An 18,778-nucleotide genomic window follows, 5' to 3' on the forward strand; every position below is an offset into this window, starting at 1 on the left:
TTTTCTGAGATTTTTTAGTGGGTTATAGATGGTTTTATGGTCTTAGGGACCGACTCGTCCGGGTGCTGTGACGTAACGGAGCGGACCGATATCCAGCCTGTCCGGAGATCGCGATACCGGGCGGATTGCGTCGCTACGTAGGTGCACGGCTACTCGCACGAGATCGAGGAACGCCAGGAGAGGGAGGGAAGAGAGGCCCGTTTAACGCAATCTCCGATTACATAAACCGTGCTCCGATTCTCGGCTCTAGAGCCCCGGTACCGCGACCGCGACCAGCCGCCTCGCGAAAGCGCGACTCGCGAGGCCCTCCGCGATTCTTATGTAAAGTTCGCCCGACGGGCTGAAGGCCCCCCAGGGCCCCTGCCGATTTGACGACCCTATCGTTATGTAAATCTCTTCTAATTCGATCGTCGAACCCTCTGCCCATTCGACTCGCGTCCAGGTGTGACAATTAATTAGACTTAATTAGCCCATAAAATCTATAAAATGATATTCAGCTTGTACACGTCGCCGTCGTTACGTAAATCTCGCCTTAATTTCACATAATCGCACTTTTCGGGAGATTTCATTTAGCTTCCTGATACGTAACAACAGTCGCGATAAATCGAGGACCCAACCGATCGGCGCCGATTTCGGTGAACTCGAGGTAAACGTGCCCGATTTAACTGCGCGGGTTAGAAGTCGTTACGATTCATCGTTCTAATTTATCTCCGGCCATGTGATAAGCTCGGGCGGTGCGCACTATTTATTTACACGCAGACCGATTTAGGAGGGATTCTTTTTATTCATTGCATATAAGTCCCCGAGAGTGTACCGAGTCGGTGCTTTTATTTTAAGAGCGTGTGATCGATGCGACGACGATCGCTACTTGCGGGCCGGTCGGCCGCGAGCTAAGGAAGTAAAGTAAAGAGCGATGCTCGACGCGCGACGCCTACATCGGGGACGTCTCGAGCGTCGAACTGTCGGGGCGATCGGTGGAGGCGCGGCCCGTCGAGGCACGCCGCGACGCCAAGCGTCGGTGCGCCGGGGGAATCCGAAGCGTCCCGTCGAACCGCACATTGTAGATACTGTGTTGCGGCCACGCGCCACGCGAGCCCCACGTGTCGCGTAAGCTGCACGCGCGACAAAGCGCGACTATTCTGTCGCCAAGGATTTTCTCGGCGTAACCGACACCCCCAGGGTTTGACTTTGCTCGCAGATTACGCCTCCCTTGGATATCAGGACGTTAGATAAGATCACTTAATAATTGTACCGCTGGTAATGTTAATTGTAAATTCAATTGTAACGTTAATCTTGAGTTACACTCGGAAAAGGAGATTCATTGAAACGAAGAAATGTTCCTAGGAATAGTACCGAAGAAACATATTGTTAATTAGGGAAATAATTAATGTCGCGTCCGATTTATTCGAGTTTATTCGAGTGGAATGATTAACCGCTGAATTAATTTTCACGCTATTCGAAGACATTTCTCCGGTACGATGAAATCGTTTTCACGGTGTAACGACACGTGGGCTGGACCATACTATTTTCAAGGGTTAATTTTACCCTGAGGGGTTAGACATTATTTCCGCTTTACTCTGCAGAAAATTGAAGCGGTTCAGACCACGTGGTCGGGTTCATGGTGAAAATGTAGAGATGGGAACAACCGCAAGTATTGAGCGACCTAATCATTTCTGGAATATCGAGGGATATCGAAGAAAAATCGATTGAGAAATCGCGGGATTTATTGAGGAGAGAGTCGAGTCGAGTTGATTTCTCGATAGGAGGGCGATTAAAGGGTTATCCGAGGTCAGGTTTCGAACGATTCGGGCCCTGCAGGGAAACCCGCGTTCGAAATCGGATCGGCTCTCGACGCTCCCGCTGAGGTAATCGCGATTGGTAATCGTGGAAGGTAATGGTAACCGGTGAGGCTAACCGGTATTATGTCATCTTATCGGTTCGCCTCGGTACCTTTACAGCCAGGCGGGTCTCGCTCTGAGCATGCTAACTATGTCGATACTTTGTCGGCTCTGGGTACTCACCAAGTACTCGTATGACCGAATGCACTTACCGATGCATACGTGCAACTGTATCGATTCCACGAGGCGATAATTCGACCGAGTCACGCATGTCGATACATTTTAGAACGCGAGGTGACGGCGCCGGCACGTACACGCGACGGCGGCCGCGAGGCTCGAATTTCGGCCCGATTTTACTCGTTAACGGTAAAGAAGCCGAGTAAAAGTTGTATAGAAAAGATCTGCATGATAATGCGGGGAACAACTTTTGTCCCAAGTGTTTTCCTCCAGGACGCAGCGTTTCGCATCTGCGAGCCGATACCTGCGAGCGGGTGAAAATCGGCGATCACGCTCGCGCGATTTCGTTACCGCGGTGAAATCGATACCTTATCTCGCGCGGCGATTATCGATAACATCGATGATAGGTGATAAACCTCGAAGGAAGGAAAGAAGTCGAGCTCGGACGTGTGTCGCAGCTTGGGTGGATTCAGTTAATTTGGCACGACTAGTTTCTGCGTTTCCGCAACTCCCGGAATAAACAACGCCGACCATTCATACTTATTTTCCCGTATGACTCGTTCCGAGACCGTCTTCAAGTACTCTCGTTGTCCATTTATCCGAGCACTTAGGAATAACTCGGGACCAAAAAAAAAACTGCAGATTTATTTTCATGCGTTAACATGTATTTATAATTTATACTTATACTTATACTTATACTTATTTATTTATGTAACGCAGGGCGTCTAGTCCATTGCCAAGAGACTAGGATTAAAAATACCGCCTGCAGAAGGTCCCTTCTAAACGAGTAACGAGTTTTGGACAATTTCCGGTCGAAATTGGTACTTGGCGCTATTATAAATAATAAGTACATAGAAAAAGCCGGGAAACAAGGAGCGGTCCCATTCCGATTTCCTCGTCGGCAAGAACGCGTCTTACTCGCTAACGGTTTACGTAATGCGCGATACGTTGTATTTCGATGATTAACAATTTGTTTTGCGATCGGCTAAGGTGACTCTTCGCGCGACACAAATACCTTACGTAACGTAGCCGGATAAATGCGCGTGCAAGCGAAAATTAAGCATACTTTGTCGGACGAGTTTCTGCGAGTTCAAAATCGCCCGAGTAGAGATCAAGATGGCCGATCAGAATTATCGATAATTCTTTAGATCGAGCCGTGACTCCCGATTCTGACCAAACACAAGGCCCTTGACATTGGCCCGCCATTGTCATCGAGTCATTTCCTCGAAGAAATGACTCGATGACAGCAACTCGTCCTGCCGGAAGTGCCTTCCTTTTTCTCCCTTTATTCAACCCCTTCTAACCAGGAATGCGAAGTTAAATTCCACGTCCGGTGGGAAAATTAATCTCGCCTTCCCTTCTGCGCGTACTCGCACTTGCAGCGTGCATACGCCTGCATTACTCACGCGCCTTACGTGCATTACGTGGAAGCGACTGATTTAATCGCGGACCTCCGAGCTCCGCGACCGCGATATTATCCGACAATGGGCTTCGATAAGCCGATATCGACCTCGTCGACGCGCCGATAAAGTATCGCTCTCGACAATCGCAATGGAAAATAAATATTTAAATTGAATTAGGACGCCGAGGCGAGGCCTCGAGTCGCCGACAGGGATTTAGGAATATCCGTCGTCTCCCGTAACGACATTCATACGTTAATCGCATATCGCCTATTACCCCAACTACGTACATATATTATTTAAGAAATAATAACAGGGTTAAAAAAAATTGTAAGTTCATAGGAGAATTCAAAAAGCGCGCCATTGTTATATGCGCTCATATACGCTCATATGCGCTTACATAAGCGCAGCACGCGCCGGGGCCCGCGCGCGCTGCCCGACTGACAGCGGCGAGCGCCGGTACCGGCGGCCGCGATTCGAAATCCGCGCGAGCTCGACCGCCGGGCGCGCGGGGCAGGGGAGGGGTCTCGCCCGGGCGGCGGGGCCGCCATGGCGGAGGCGGCGGCCCCCGCCACTCTGACACCGAGGCCGCCTCGCGGCGCGGCGGCCGCGCATTGACAGCGGCGACGCCAGTCGCCAGTGCTCCGTTGCCGCGCAGCGAGACCACGTTGCCTCGTCGCCTCTCGCAGCCACTCGCGCGGGCAACGTCGCACCTCGCGCGCCGCGAGCTGTCAGTTTCGCGTGGTCGGCTGCGCGAGTCGGGTCGCGGAGCGCTCGATACTCTCCGGGCGCGAGAGAGACAGAGGGGGCGACCGAGTGCGAGCGCCGTAGGGACAGCCATGAGGAACGGCTTCAGCTTCTGCAAGTCGGCGGGCAGCGGCTTCTACCGCGAGGACTTCTCCGCCCGGCGGAGGGCCTAGGCTCGGAGATGACCGAAGCCGGGCCCGAAGAGCTCCGACCGGCCGCGGAAACGCGCGACCGCCGTCTGAGACGGCGGCGCGCCGAACCGCTCGACCAGTGCCCCGAGGCCTGCGTGCTCGGGCCCGACCGACTGCGGCCCCTCGCCGCCGCGCTCCTGCGCCAGGTCGCCGGCGCCGGGCGCCGGGCCCGCTGCGAGCCCTCCTTTGCCTGTCCCGCGTGCGAGGGCACCCTCTGCCAGCCCGCCACCGCCAGCTGCGGCCACTCCTACTGCCGCGGCTGCTACGAGCCTGCGCGCGCATGCCGCGTCTGCGGACAGCGCCTCGGGCCCCTCGGCAAGACCAACGTGCTCGTCCAGCGGCTCGTCGAGAAGTGGTGGCCCAGGGACGCCCAGGCCAGCTGGGCTCGCCACGAGGGCGACGCGCTCCTCAGGGAGGGCCGTCACGCGCAGGCCCTCGAGCGGTACAACGTCGCCGTGCACCTTGGTGAGTCACCAGCTAATCCTGGTTTACGTAACCCCGGTTAGGGAAACGCGAGGTTAGAGTTTTACCGCCTTCGGGGAGACGCGCGAACCCGGCTCCTGGACCCTCCCGTGGAATTCCCGGATCTTACCGTTTATCACCAGAACTCCCAGGACCCCAGGCTATTGCTTCTATCCTTTAATTGCATAATCTAGGAATATTAAGATATAACTAATGAAACACGCGCCAAATACGTCCTACTAGAAGAGTCCATTTTGCATAGTCGTATACATATTGTGGAGACCAATCGCAGAAAGACGATGAGATCCGGTACTTTTGCCAAATACTTTCCCCGGGGGTTATGTGGAGAATATTTTACATCAACTCGAACTCCGGATCGGGGGGTTAATTAGCAGGTTTAATTTGCGAGATTACCGGTGACAGACGCTGCTTTTGGCCGAGCTTCTATTTCGCTCCGCCTCGTTTTGGAGGCCGACGAGGTTGCAAGAGAGCACGCGTTGCGAGGCTCCATGATAGACACACAGCCTCCCTCGCTCGGCATCTCGGCAACTGGATTTCGCGATGATGAATGGGAGCCCTGCCTCTGAGAAATTGTCACCGGCCAGAAGAGCCTCCGAGTCACTCCTCGCGAACAAATAACCCCGGCAAGATGCGCGCGCTTACAGCACATTAAATATCACGCTGGGAATAGACTTTGCGAATTGACCCTCGAATATTGTCTGATAAACGGGACATGTCCGCGAACGTCTTGTCGGATCAGTTTCGATCGTGTCGAGGCGACGTCGACGAGGAAAGAAAAAATCCAGACGAATCTCGAGCAACGCGTGGGACAGATATCGCAAAAATATCCACGCTCTTATTCATTCTTATATACTTTACACGCATGTATTCTTTTTAATCGGCCGATTTCAAGCCGTCGCCTTAACGCCACTTGTGTACGCGTTTATCCGGCCATTGTCACGCTTATACGCTATTGTTGAATCAGTGGTTGCATTTATCCACGGGTTGCGCAACCACCCTAGAGTGGACGACGGGATTTCTGGGAGCGCTCCGATTCGCTCGCGATTTATATCATTTCTCGATGAGTCTTTTTTTTGTTTTTTTCGTCTTGCTGCGAACTTCTTTATTCACGTCGCCTCGTTTTCGCGTTATTTCGCCGACCCCTTTGGCCACGGGCTAGGCACAAAGCGGGACCGACGAGCGACGGGGTCGACGACCCCCAAGAGCGAGGTCCGACTCTTCGCCTTTGTCTGAGGCCGCGGTATAAAAAAAAATTTTTTTTTTCTCTCCTTGTCCTCGCCTCTTATCGCTCTTTACTCTCCGTCCCTCTGACCCGTGAATAAATCCGCCGATTTCGAGGAAGGCTCCATTGGCGATGGAAATGGGAAATCATGAAAAACTGCCCACGCGACACAGTCGGCTTAAAATGTAACGTAAGGGTTATTTATATAATAACCTTTAAATATAAAATAACACCTTAGCATCGAGCTATTCGTCAGGAATATTTGGATTTCACGGTGAAAAAAAGAAATTGTGAACTTTACTGTAAAATTCTAAACGGTGGAATTTTTGTATGATCGTAAGATTTATTATTAAGAGTTTTTCCTGTTCGTTTTTTTTTCTTTCTTTTTAACGGTGAAATTCGCAAGTTTGGGGAGAAACGGCTGGTACCTTTCATGAGATACGGGAAAATTCGAGAGGCTCTCCCGGAATCTCTCTGGCGAGACTTGGAAGGGACCAGAACCCGCTCGCGAGGAATTACATAAATAAGTATTTATAACTCGCATCTTTTCAACCGTACCAGTACACGAGGACTCGTATGCCCCCTTTTCGGCTATTAAAAACCTCGGACCTGGCCTCATTGACCTCTTTACCAAAGTAGCCGTCAAAAGAAAAGGGAAGACCGTAGAGTATCTCCCCTCGAAGGGGCGAGAGGGGGAAGATGCATTTCGGAGCAAGGGGCGAATCTCGATGCACCGGGCGGAGAATAGGAGATTCGGGGGTAACAGGAGACTTTACTTAGGACAAACGTGAATCCGTGAAAATGAACCGGCAAAACCTCCCGGAAACACTTTCGTTACATTGAACCGACAAGAGAAGAAAAAGATAAAAAAAAAAATAAATCACGGATTATTTTACCGAGACAAGAGAAATTCCATTCATTGTTGCAATACCCATTTCCAGCCGCAGAAAATCCTGCGTCACCCGCGCTTGTTTTCAGTGGTCAAGAGAACATTATTATTATTTTTTTTTATTTTTTTATGTTCATGCGAATTTATTCGCTAATTTGGGAGGCACTCTTTTCCGGTGATTACAATCTACGTTGGATGCAACTGCAAACGTTTTCGCTTTAGGTGCAATTATTCCTGCAGCAAGGGGATCGGATACGTTGCCTTTTGCTGGAAGAGTAGGTTTCTTAGTTTCTTCTTTTTTTTTTCCCTCTTTTGTTTTTCGCGGTGGGAGGGAACGGCCAGGGAGAGGACTCGGATGCTGCGTTCGGACGAAGCTAAGTTCACGGCCAGTCCGGTCGGTTCTTATATAAGGAGCCAGAGAACGACTGGCGAATGGACTCGTTCGAACGCAGCCTCGACCGACGATCTCTTCTGGACGTCGGGAAGACAAAGAGCGTTGCACCTTGTCTCGGGACGAAGGATAACGAGTCGGTACGATTGGAGGTTAAAATAGTTCCCGCTGCACCAGATAGGTACTCCGTACTCGATGTGTACTGTGGTGGACACGTATGCCTTCTCTGCAAATATGCGGCACTGATGCGATGAGGATCATGTCCGCCACTGTACCCACCTGAGTACAACGAGCTACCATGAGAAGTCAGGAATATTTGCAATGATTCTTAAAATAAGATAGAATCCCTAGCCGAAATTCAAGGTCACTCTATCTCGCGTCCATTGACCCCACCGGAAGGACTTCGCCCGCGCATTTCCGCCGCGGCCGGAAGCGTTCCGCGGCCATGGTCCCGCCGCCCCCTCGAGGCGGATCGGAAGGTCTCTCTTTTCTTTTTTTTTTTTTTTCTATTTCTTTCTCCACAGAGAACGTCCGTATGAATTACTCCGAAGTATTCTAAGATCGTCTAGCGCCGCTCCCCGAGCCGGATATAATTAACTCCGTTGCGACGATTGACGGCCGACGCGCGCTCCGACCCGACGCCATGCCGCGTCCCACTGAGCGCGTCGGGGGTTCTTTTTGGAGGAAAAAAAATTATTTCCGCGCGGATCTCGAAAAAGAAAAGGGATCGGAACTCGTCTGAATTAAGATTCCGCCATGACTGATGAGCATACGCGGGATAGAATAGTTTCGATTAATTATTCACCCTTGACGCCGCGACGCGCCGCACTCTGTGGAACGCCTCTCTTCTGTCCGCCACCCCTTTCGCCATTTCTTGCGCATCTATTTTACGTCTTAATTTACCGAGGTATTCTACGTTATTTAAGATGTTCTTTTTTTTCTTTTTTTTTTTCACAGTTTTAATATCACAGTTGTCATTGTTCCTCCCCCGAAAGGGCAACGCGGGTTTCCATCGGTTATATAACGCGACCTCTTCACCTCCGTCCCTTATCAGCGTCGATAATGGCGATGTCCGAGTACTTCCGGGCGCGCGTTTCGCATGCGTCTCGCGCGGCGGATTTTTCGCACGGGCGCTCGCCCCCGCCCCGGACCCACGTGGACGCTTGCCAAATTCGGAGTGACACCGCGGGACATACGTCCTGCTTCCAGGACGGCCATGAGACCTAGAGAAGAATGGGTTGCCAGGGTCAAGGTCGCCGAGCCTACTCGGCGGCCCTTCAGGGTCAAGGCCGGGAGTTGAGGCGGGTCAGGGTCGGCCGGCACGACAGGTGCAACGCGCGGGTGCATAATGCGGCGCGACTAACGCGAGCTCATATCGTGCATCGTAACTAATTAATAGTTTCACTAGAAAAATTATTATTTAGAGAGAGAAATATTGCGAAATACCAAATACAAAAATACAAAACTTTGTTGACGCCAAGAAGTCGAAACGAGGACCTATTCACTCTTGGAAATCAGTGAAAACGATTTCCTCTGATTTTATATGATAAGCAACAATGCGATTCGATAGCGAGGGACGTTCTGCCTTAAAATCGAGGTAGGGTTAGAGAGGGATATTTAAAAATACTAATTAAATTCTGGCGAGTTTGGATGACACCGAAATCGAGATGCGTGAGGAGGTCGACTCGAGGGGGCGGTTAGGGTCAAGGAGATACCGAGATACATGTGTGCGAATGTCTCGATACGTAGACGCATCTCGTTCCACGGGAAACCGGGATGCGTCCGTGAGCACGAAAAGGGGCCATGGCGGCCAAGGACGGAGAGCGAGTTCGAGAGCCCTCCAAGGGCGGCGCGTTGCGGCCAAGGTTGGCCGAGAAACGAGCGAGCGCCGTAGCAGGGGCTTAGCGCTCTGCAAGGTGGACCGCGATGACTCGCCCGCTCGCGCATTGCCCGAGATATCCGCGATTCCCGCTCGCCGTGTGCATCGTACGAGAAAGTACCTCCTACAAAAGTTGCTCGATAAGCCACTGGGAGTAAATTTTGTTGGAGGGGTTTTTCTCCAGCTACACGGGATTCCGCGGAAATCCCGACCCCATGGCGGGGAGGGGTGGCGGGATTTGACGGTGTCGCGCAACCGCGGGGCGTAGATTGATCCGCACGCCTCCGAGATCCGTGTCAAGGTGGCGCGAGTGGCGGTTCTCGGAATGCCAGAAAAGGAAGGAGGTCGGACGTCCTTAACGGGAGGCGACGCCGACGCCGGATCGATCGATCGAACGCACCAGGGCGGGTGGACCTATCGCCGCGTCGCGGCGACCTCGGGCCCGGCGACGGATCCGTTCACCTCGTCCGATAGGTGGCCGAAACTCGGGTTAAGATTTAAGGACTCCAAGCTCCCGTGTACGAGAGAAAGCGCGTCGAAGCGGCGATGGAGCCGCCATGTTGGGGACGCCGGGCGTCGCGAGGTGGTCGGCTCTCGTTCGGGCTCGACGTGATTCACCGTTTAATCCCGCGAAGCCGTTTCATCCTCCGAGCTGGCCGGGGCTTACGTAAGCCACATAATAACGAATTCGGCGGCGGTCGATATCTAGCGTCGCGAGAGCGCGCGTCGCGACGCTGCTCCCCCTCCCTACGCTCGTGGACACGACTCGTCGAAGTTGGGGACGAAACGTCCGCGAGATTTCCCGCTATTCTGGGAAAAAATGAGGTATTAAGGCGATTGAGAGGATCGGTCACATCGGGGGGAGGTTCCCCCCATCGGGGGCGAAAACTCAATCCCGCCCCCGACGTCGGAACGGCCCTTACGTAACTCGGTCGCGAGAGAGCTCGCACTCGTGAGAACGCGCCCGGACGAGCCAGAGACCGCTGGGGCTCGGTCACGTGCTCGGCGCGCTGTCAACCTCTTGTTATGTAAACTTCGGCCGCCAAGCCCGCCATCTGGTGGCCGGCCGGCGAACCGTGCGCACAGTGGACGCGTCGCGCTGAGCCCTGGCTTACGCTTCCGCCCTTGTCCTAACTTAACCCTTGACTACAGCTTCATCGTACATTAAAATCAGAGTCGTCGCGTCTGTCGGTTTTCTACCAGGCGCAGATTATAATTCCACGGCTGGGGTACACGGATCATCGAAAGAGTGAAGGTAAACGGGGACCTCGTTAATCAACGAGAGCTTATGAACAAAGGATTTGCCGGGGTCACGAAAAAGGATCTCGAACCTAACCTCCAATGGACCGGCGGCGTAACGAGAGCCGCGGTGTTGCCGATTGGCCGCGCGTCCCGGCCACGTGGCCGCGAGACTCGTACTCTCTCTCTCTCTCTCTCTCTCTCTCTCTCTCTCTCTCTCTCTGCGCAGGCGCGCGAGGATTCGCCCGCTCGGCAGAATCGGCCGCGGTCGCGATTGCGCAACGATAGATTTATATAAATGGTTACGTTGACACCGGCCCGGCGAGCCGGCGAGTCGTCGGGCCTCGTTATCTAACCAGACCCGGGGATCGCGGCGGTGGGCGTCCGCGTCGAAGGAGCGACGCGTCGCCCGGCCTAAGGGACTCTCTCGGCGTTGCGTCAATTACATAATGACCGGCCTTATGTAAGGTACGCGGCAAACGTCGCGCCGCCTCCTTGACGCCGCGCGGCCGGGGAAACTCGATCGAACGGAAGCGGGGTACTTGACCGTGAAGCGAGCCGCGATTCCGAGCGCGACCCTCCCCTCACCTGGCGGGCCGCGAATAGCCGCGAACGCAGCCGCGGACCTAACCGCGGAGCCGTGTAAACGCAGCCGGTCACTGCCGGTCGGGACGCGCCGGAGAGCGGATCGACTCCCTTTGCCGGCTAATCGATCTTATCGCGCCCCGATTTTTCATCCCCCACGGTCTACGTGACGATCCCTGGAACTTAAACCTTACGTAATACCGAGTCTACCTCGGTAAATCGACGCCTGGTTTGCGCCAGTCCCTTGGCTCGCGTGCCTTAATATTAAACCCACGGTGTAAACGAGGATTCGACGGCGCCTTAGCCCTCGTTGCGACTTTATATCAAGGGGTGGTCAGAGTAGTCGACGATCGCACGGTACGAGGGAGGCTTAGTTATGGAAAAGCGAAGGGTTTTAGTAAACCCTCTGTGTAAACCCTGGCGTACCCACGCGATATGTCGTCGTTTATACCAGGGGGATTGATATCTGTCAGGGTGTATGCGTTTATGCATACGCTTTTCCGGCAGATTAAGTATTCCCTCTATGTACATACATAATGCGTCCCGCGTTTATTTCGTCTACTCGATGCACGTTATAATTCTCCTTCGACTCCGCGCGGCGAACGTCGCGTCCCGCCGTTACGTAAAGGTAGCTCCAACTTCGACCGCGGACGCGACCGAGTCGCTGCTGGCGCCGATTAACGGCGACAGGGAGCGGGAAAACCGCGCGACGCTGCGGGTGCGTAGTCGCGTCGGACGCGGTTCCAAAATTTTATTTAGACCGGCCGAGTGGGACCCACAACCAGCGGGGGGAGATTGCGTAATTACGCCGCGGCGACATCGACTCCCCCGGAGATGCGTTTACACCGTGGGTTTAACTCCCCCGTTAAACCGTCCATGCACGTAGGAAGAGAAAATCACGAAAACGTCTCTGAATTTCCTCACTACCTAGATCAATCGGATAAACCAGATAAACGAGATAAGCCGAGCTTATCGCGCCACGCAGCTACTCGGAGCGATACTCCTTTATACATATTGTTATTAACTGTTTACGACGTCGATTAGTATCGCTGATCCCTTCTCGCTAATTGTGAGGTATTCCCTAAAACGTGTCTAGCTCATTTAACTAGACGTCGTTACCGCCGCGGCGGGTCGCGTGTCCCACCGCATGCGGCGGCGCGTGTTACGCGCCGGGCCGCCGCGGCGTTGCAGCTGCGGCGACGCGTCGGATCGGGCATACGTCAGCGGCAAATGGTCGGCCGGTTACGTAAAGGTCGGTCACCCGGCCGCGTACTTCTGCGCCGGTGCACTTTTCCGCGTCCGCGAGGTACTCCGTAAGGTCGGCCCGGCCGCGCCGAAATGCGGGGCAGGCGGTGCACCCCCCCTTCCCCGGGGGTGGCACCGCCCAACCTAACCTAGTCCGCATGCATCCAAGGCATGCGCAAACCCTTTACTAAGAGGTACGTTTTCGGTTCCAGCGCCAAGCAGTCCGCTGCATCTCAGCAACAGGGCCCACGCGTTGCTTCTGCTGAATCGGCCGCAGGCCTCCCTCGCGGATGCCGACCACGCGGTGAGGCTGCGTCCGGACTGGGCCAAGGTGAGGAGATACGTCTGCTTGCATGTAGGTGCATATATATACGTATATGTATATACATGCACATATACACTCAGGGGAACAAAAAAAACATGTATCGAACCAAAGAACGTTTCGTCGGTTCGAAGAATAATTTCACTCGGGATAAACACAAATGTCACGATTTATTACAATTTATTAGAGTGAAATAATTATCCTTCGAATTAACGAGATATTTCCTTCGTTAAGTTAATCTGTCCTCTCGGGGTATGTATCGCAGAATGAGGGATAACGAAATGCAAAAGGATAGCTATGTTTATCGGCGCGGCGAAAGAGTGCACGGGGTGGGCGGGTACAAAAATGTAAATGCATATTCTCGTATGTACGGAGATACCGCGTGGATTTTGTTTTATTTTTTATTTTTTATTTTTTTTTCTCGATACTCCGTTCCGCCGCCGGCGTGGAACGTGTCGCAGAGGTTAAAACAAACCGATGTATACAGATGGTGCCGAACATCTGCCGGTCCTGCGTGCGGTTTACGTCGCCGAATCCGCACGGTCATGTTGGGTGGATATTTATCCGGCCTAAATCCGCACGCTCGGTGTCTCTAAGGGACGCGTTTTTCTAGGGGGCGAGTCCGTCGAATTGATTAGGTTTAAGGGAATGTCCTTTTTCGAACGGGTACATTTATTTGGAATGAAGACGACAGGACTGTCCCTTACACCTAATATTTCGGGAGCTTTTCCCACGTCCGCTGCGGCCTCGCCGCTGCGTCTCGCTCGCGCCCGAGGGCGACGCTCGGAGAGCGGCCGTGAACCCGAGCCAGGCCGAGCGGAGGAGGAAGAAAGAGAGACGAAGAGAGAACTCGAGGCTCGCCTTTGAGCCAAAGTTCTCTCTTTCCGTGGCGCTTCTCACTCTTTCACTGGTTACAGGGTCACTATAGGAGAGGAGTCGCCCTGTCGGCCCTAGGAAGACACGAGGAGGCCCTCTTCGCCCTTTGCACCAGTGTCGCCATCGATGGCCATCCCCAGGTGCAGGTGCGCCACGAGGTGACCAGGGTAAGAAGGCATCCTATATCTGCCAGTTTTTTTTTTTTTTTTTTTAAACAATATGTACACTTTTCTGTGGAAATACGTTTACATCCATGGTATGCCTTCACCTTGCAGGTACTCCACCGTGTCTTGACGTCGAGCCTGCGACGTCGAAGCGTCGCCGTGTCTCCTTACAACGTGCCCAGGTCGACGCCTCGCCTCAGGAGAGAGAGGCGCCGACATCCCTTGTCGACGTCTCCGGCGTCGCCGACCCCTTCGCCGCCTCCACCTCCACCCTCTTTGCAGCTGCCCTTGGCATTGCCCTCCGATCTCAGGCATCGGCGAACGGCCTTGAACACCTCCGACTGCGAGGACAACAGCAGCGACGAGGAGGAGTTCGCTCAGGTGCGTGGACTTCTTGCCGGCGTTTGTACAGGTGGTTTATTCCGCGATGACTTAACGATCCGACGATCGAATTCAATTGTTTACAGACGATATGCAGGCGCTCGCAGTATGGAGTGGTGCCCCAGGACACGGGGAAGCTGGGAGCGACGCTGGACCGGCTCTTCCAGGAGATGGAGAAGTTCAAAAGTGAGTAGTCAGGGTGGTAGCTGGAGGTATGGACGGTGTGACATCGAACCTCGTGTTCCTTGTTCCAGGAGTGGAGACGAGGCCAGCGGAGAATCCGTTGCCACCCGTGGGTGGTGGGGAACGCGGCGACCTGGACTGCATCCTCTGCTGCAGACTCCTATGGAGACCGGTGTCCACCCCCTGCGGCCACACGTACTGCTGGATGTGTCTGGATCGCTGCCTGGACTACTCCTCGGCGTGTCCTCTCTGCGTCACCTCGCTCGCCGATGTAAGAATCTGGCCTGGAGTCGATACGTCATCTTCAGGGTTTTTAAAGAAAGTGGTGTCTAAAGTTCTACCCCTTTGCAGTACCTGGCTAGCAGTCGGAAGACGGTGACGGACTTCGTGGAGAGGGCCCTGAAGATGGTCGCACCTGCCGAGTACGCCTCCAGAACGGCCAGCCATCGCCTGGAGCTGGTCCAGGGTCTGGGACTCGTAGGGAGCGAACAGATCGCCGTCTTCGTCTGCACGACGGCGTTTCCATGCGTCGCTTGTCCGCTCTTCGTCTACGAGCCGAGGTACAGGTTGATGGTGAGGAGGTGCCTCGAGAGCGGGGTGCGCCAGTTCGGGATTGCGGCCTGCTTGAACCGAGAAGCCACCGGGACGAAGAGGTACTTGATCGATGACTCGCAGTGGACTAGGCAAGGTCGAGGTCGCCGAGGGAAAGACACGGAAATTTTCGCTTCCAGGTACGCCGAGTACGGCACCATGCTGGAGATCAAGGACAGGGTTCTTCTAAAGGACGGATGCAGCATCCTCGGCACGGTGGGCGGCAGAAGGTTTCGAATCCTCTCGGGTGGAGAACGGGATGGCTATGACACGGCGCAGGTGGAGTTCCTCAGGGACTCGCCCGTGCAGACCGAGCGACTCAGCGTGCTGCAACTCCACGATAAGGTGCGCCTGTAAATTGAGATACGTCATCCTGCGCGTTAATTAGCACTAACTCGCTTACTAAATTCGGTTCGTCCACCTTCCCAGGTGCGGTCGAAGGGCAGGAAATGGTGGGGAACGGTCTCCTCCTCGCAGCAGACGGAAATCCAGCGAGTTTTCGGCAGAATGCCCGACACGGAGGATGACTGGCCCCGACTTCCGGACGGCCCGGCCTGGGCATGGTGGCTCCTGGCGATCCTACCTCTGGGACCCCAGCTCCAGGTCGGCATTCTGGGCACCACTAGTCTGGAGAAACGACTCAGGGCTATCGAGAAGACCCTCGACCACATGGAGAAGAGCCAGCTGACCGTCGCTAGGGCGCCCTCGGAGGACACCACCACCTCCGCCAGCATATGCAGGGACGGCCTGGACATTACCGAAAACTCCGTCGTCGTCGCGCAAAGGACATAAAGGATACGTCGTCGTCCTTACATTGATATCCTACGAGGGGGTGGCACCTTGAAAAGGGAAAACTCGAGGTCGGTGCAGCGACTCCGCGCGCTGCAACACATCCGAGGACGCGGGGCGAGGGCCTCGCGCGGTTCGGTACTCTCCGTCGATACGCAATACGCAAATCCGTTCTTCCACTATCGTCTGTGTATACTTATACGTCTACGTATTCTCTCTCTCTCTCTCTCTCTCTCTCTCCATCTCTTTTTCTCACGTCCTCACCCGATGTACGATTGTCGCGTCGAAACCTTTCCGAGTCCCTCTGGCTCTGGAGGCCCTCGGAGGGCGTCCCCAGGGTGTGCGACCCTGAGGAGGGCCCTACACCTAGACAATCGGCTATTCCGAATTTCAGGGCTCCCGGTGGGAACCTCCGCTCAGCGGAAACGAGATATCGACGCTTATATACAGTAAGCCTATTCCATCACTCCTAAGACTTCGACGTACGCTAGCCCATAGTAATTTATTTTCATGTGGTTTTTTAAAGGTCACAATGAAGCTTAGCGACTGTATAAAGTTAGGGACGTCATATCGACCGTGCAATCAAACGTTTAAATGAATGAATAAATAAATATATATATATTTAGGGTGTACCGGCGCGTTACCAGGTCGTCGGCGACGGCGCCACCGGGCGAGCTTAGCTCCTGGTGACGATGCAATGAAGACGACGAGGAGAACTTTTTTCTTAATAAGGTACACGTCGTGTTTCTATTCTCGTAGGTGCCAAGCACCTTTCCATCCTTTGCGCGAGCTCGACCACGCGACGGAGGGTTCGATATTAATTATAAATATACACGTAAATCTACTCGAGACCTTCGACGAGGATTATAAATCATGCATTGTGATATTACTGTATAGCCTTTCCTTGTATATTGTAACTACCGCTACGACGCGTCATTTGACTTTCCATTTTTACTTCGACATTTCTATATTTATCTTCATCCTCTCTTCATATCGAGATATTGTAATAAAACATTGCGAATTCAATGACGGGCTCTTTGCGGATATTTTCCTGCGTTACAAGCCGACAGTTGCGGAATCGTTGTTACTTCTTGCGGTTAATCCGAATTTCGCGGACACTCGGTTGGGAAAATCGGAGCAAATTCAGGGGGAACTGGTGGACATTCATTTTTGAGATCCTTCGAGTCCGCTCTCGTGGGAATTCCCGGTTCCCCTCTTTATTTTGGGAACGCAGGATGGTTCGCCGTCGTTTCTCCGATTCTAGGAAGAAAGTGGAATATTTAGAGCGATATTCCGTCGCCCCTCCTCCTAGCAGGGATTATTACGGCTTGAGAGTCCTCGGAGACGAGGTGGGAATTATCGTGGGAAAACACTTTAACCTGTAATTAGCAACTCTTGTTCGCCAGGTGATCCTCTACCTCTGGAGAGTATCCCACGGTCCTCATATCGCGCCCCTCACGAGTGTCGCCAAATTCCAGGAATTCAACCAAGCCAGGAACCTTCAGGACGACATCCAACGCGTTTTCGGTAATCCTAAAAAGTGAAGAATATAAATTAGAGACAGAGAGAGGGAAAAAAAAACTCGTATCAAGTTTCGAGCCCAGGTTCGCACCTGGTGCGGTGAAAAACGAGAGCGACGTTAATGATCCGTTCCGCAGGTGAGTCCTTGGCGGAACGCGTGCGGAATATTGCTTCTGGGAAGAGAGGGACTTTATTGACGTTGGCAAAAAATGTAATCAGAAGGATTTTGGAATATCTCAGCCCGAGAGATGTGGTTAACTTAACCTTACTCTCTAAAGAGGCCTATAAGGTAGTGAAAAATAAGTGCATGGTTAATTTCATTTATTTCATGAAAGATGGAATGATGATTAATGATAATTCCTTCAGGTTTTCAACGACAACTTGGTCTGGGAATTTATGTGCGAGAAGGAAATGCGAATTAAGGTGTTACTTGGAGAGAGAAAAATGACGAAGGACTGGAAAAAGATTTTCCAGGACTTTTGGGCGCATCGATTGGGACAGGATAAAAAGGTGAGATGCATTTTAATGCCGAGTGGGTGAGATTATCACGAGATTTAATTTCTTTCCAGGTGATCGAAGCGAGGAAAGAGCACCAAGGAGGAAAACCTGGACAATCGGTACCCGTGAAAGTAATCCTAAAAAAATTTTCGGATTCAGGGACTGCCAGGAAATCGGATAATCCGTCGAATGCGAAAATATCCCTGATGGCTGGAAATTCGGGAAAAAATTGTCGTTCGGATTTATCTTGCGAAGTGAGAAAATTTGATACCCTGGGGAAAAAGCCGAGACCGAAGTCAAGCACGGAGTGTAGAAAAGAAGGGGTCAAAGGAATTGCATCGAAGGATCTTAAGGACTTGAGAATGACTGGACTTTTCGAAACTATGCAGTCGTTGCAGTCATTGCAGAGGATGCATCTCAATGACGGTAAATCGCAGCAACCAGTTAGGAAGGAAAAACCAGACGAGAGCGGTCGAAAGACCGCACCGGAAGTCTCCAAAAGTATCAGAAAAATAACTTTGAGTCGACCTCGTACCGCCCAAAAGAAAACCACTGAACCGACGTCGATTAAAGGAAAGAAAGACAAAAATATATTAAAACAGTCGTGTGGGATCCGCCAATGCCGAAGCATCGAAAAGTCCGAGCCGTAGATTTACTCAAATGACGGGCGCAAATGCTGCATAATTGCTGTTAAAATTATTGTTTAATGTTTTCGAGAACTTGATACACTGAATAGTCAAGTTGTTCGATGAATATTAAGAAAAAATATTATCCTAGGTAATTTTCAATATTAAATCAGCAAAGAACGGGAAGAAATTAATAAAATCCCATCGTGACACCTCGAACTCTCGTGACGGAAAGGAGACAAGATGGCTGCTCGATTAATTTCTATTTTTCTATGATTCTGGGTTAATTAACTTGTCAAAAACATTCCATTATGCGTCATTATATAGTTACTATTGTCGAAAAGTAACATCTCACGGCTGCACCTCGAAGCCGATCCACACTTGGTGTCAACGTGAATTACTTGAAAGATGTTACCTACTGCAGATTTTGTTTTACTTTTGTTTTACTATGAATCGTCGGTGGTCTCCGCAAGATGGCGGCACGGGACATACCTGCGTAAATGAATACTTGAGGAATCTCTTAATCTCTCCATAACACTAG

The 18,778-nt window shown here is 52.5% G+C and overlaps 2 protein-coding genes across 2 annotated transcripts; both read left to right on the plus strand.

Moving 5' to 3' along the window:
• Positions 1-4,066: 4,066 nt before the first annotated feature.
• Positions 4,067-16,618, plus strand: LOC105700630 (LON peptidase N-terminal domain and RING finger protein 3). The gene is made up of 9 exons (XM_012426658.1): positions 4,067-4,818; positions 12,499-12,617; positions 13,526-13,651; positions 13,760-14,029; positions 14,116-14,215; positions 14,284-14,483; positions 14,564-14,865; positions 14,944-15,148; positions 15,233-16,618. Exons 1-9 carry the CDS (start codon positions 4,344-4,346, stop codon positions 15,593-15,595), a joined length of 2,160 nt encoding a protein of 719 aa, XP_012282081.1. The 5' UTR covers positions 4,067-4,343; the 3' UTR covers positions 15,596-16,618.
• On the plus strand, positions 16,125-18,345 carry LOC105700437. The gene is made up of 5 exons (XM_012426269.1): positions 16,125-16,140; positions 16,982-17,119; positions 17,251-17,402; positions 17,480-17,623; positions 17,683-18,345. The coding sequence occupies exons 1-5, from the start codon at positions 16,125-16,127 to the stop codon at positions 18,259-18,261; spliced, it is 1,029 nt and encodes a 342-aa protein (XP_012281692.1). The 3' UTR covers positions 18,262-18,345.
• The last annotated feature ends 433 nt before the right edge of the window (positions 18,346-18,778 follow it).

Source organism: Orussus abietinus, unplaced genomic scaffold (assembly GCF_000612105.2).
Source record: "Orussus abietinus isolate OABI.00-Male unplaced genomic scaffold, Oabi_2.0 scaffold2, whole genome shotgun sequence".
In the NCBI taxonomy this organism is placed as follows: Eukaryota; Metazoa; Arthropoda; class Insecta; order Hymenoptera; family Orussidae; genus Orussus; species Orussus abietinus.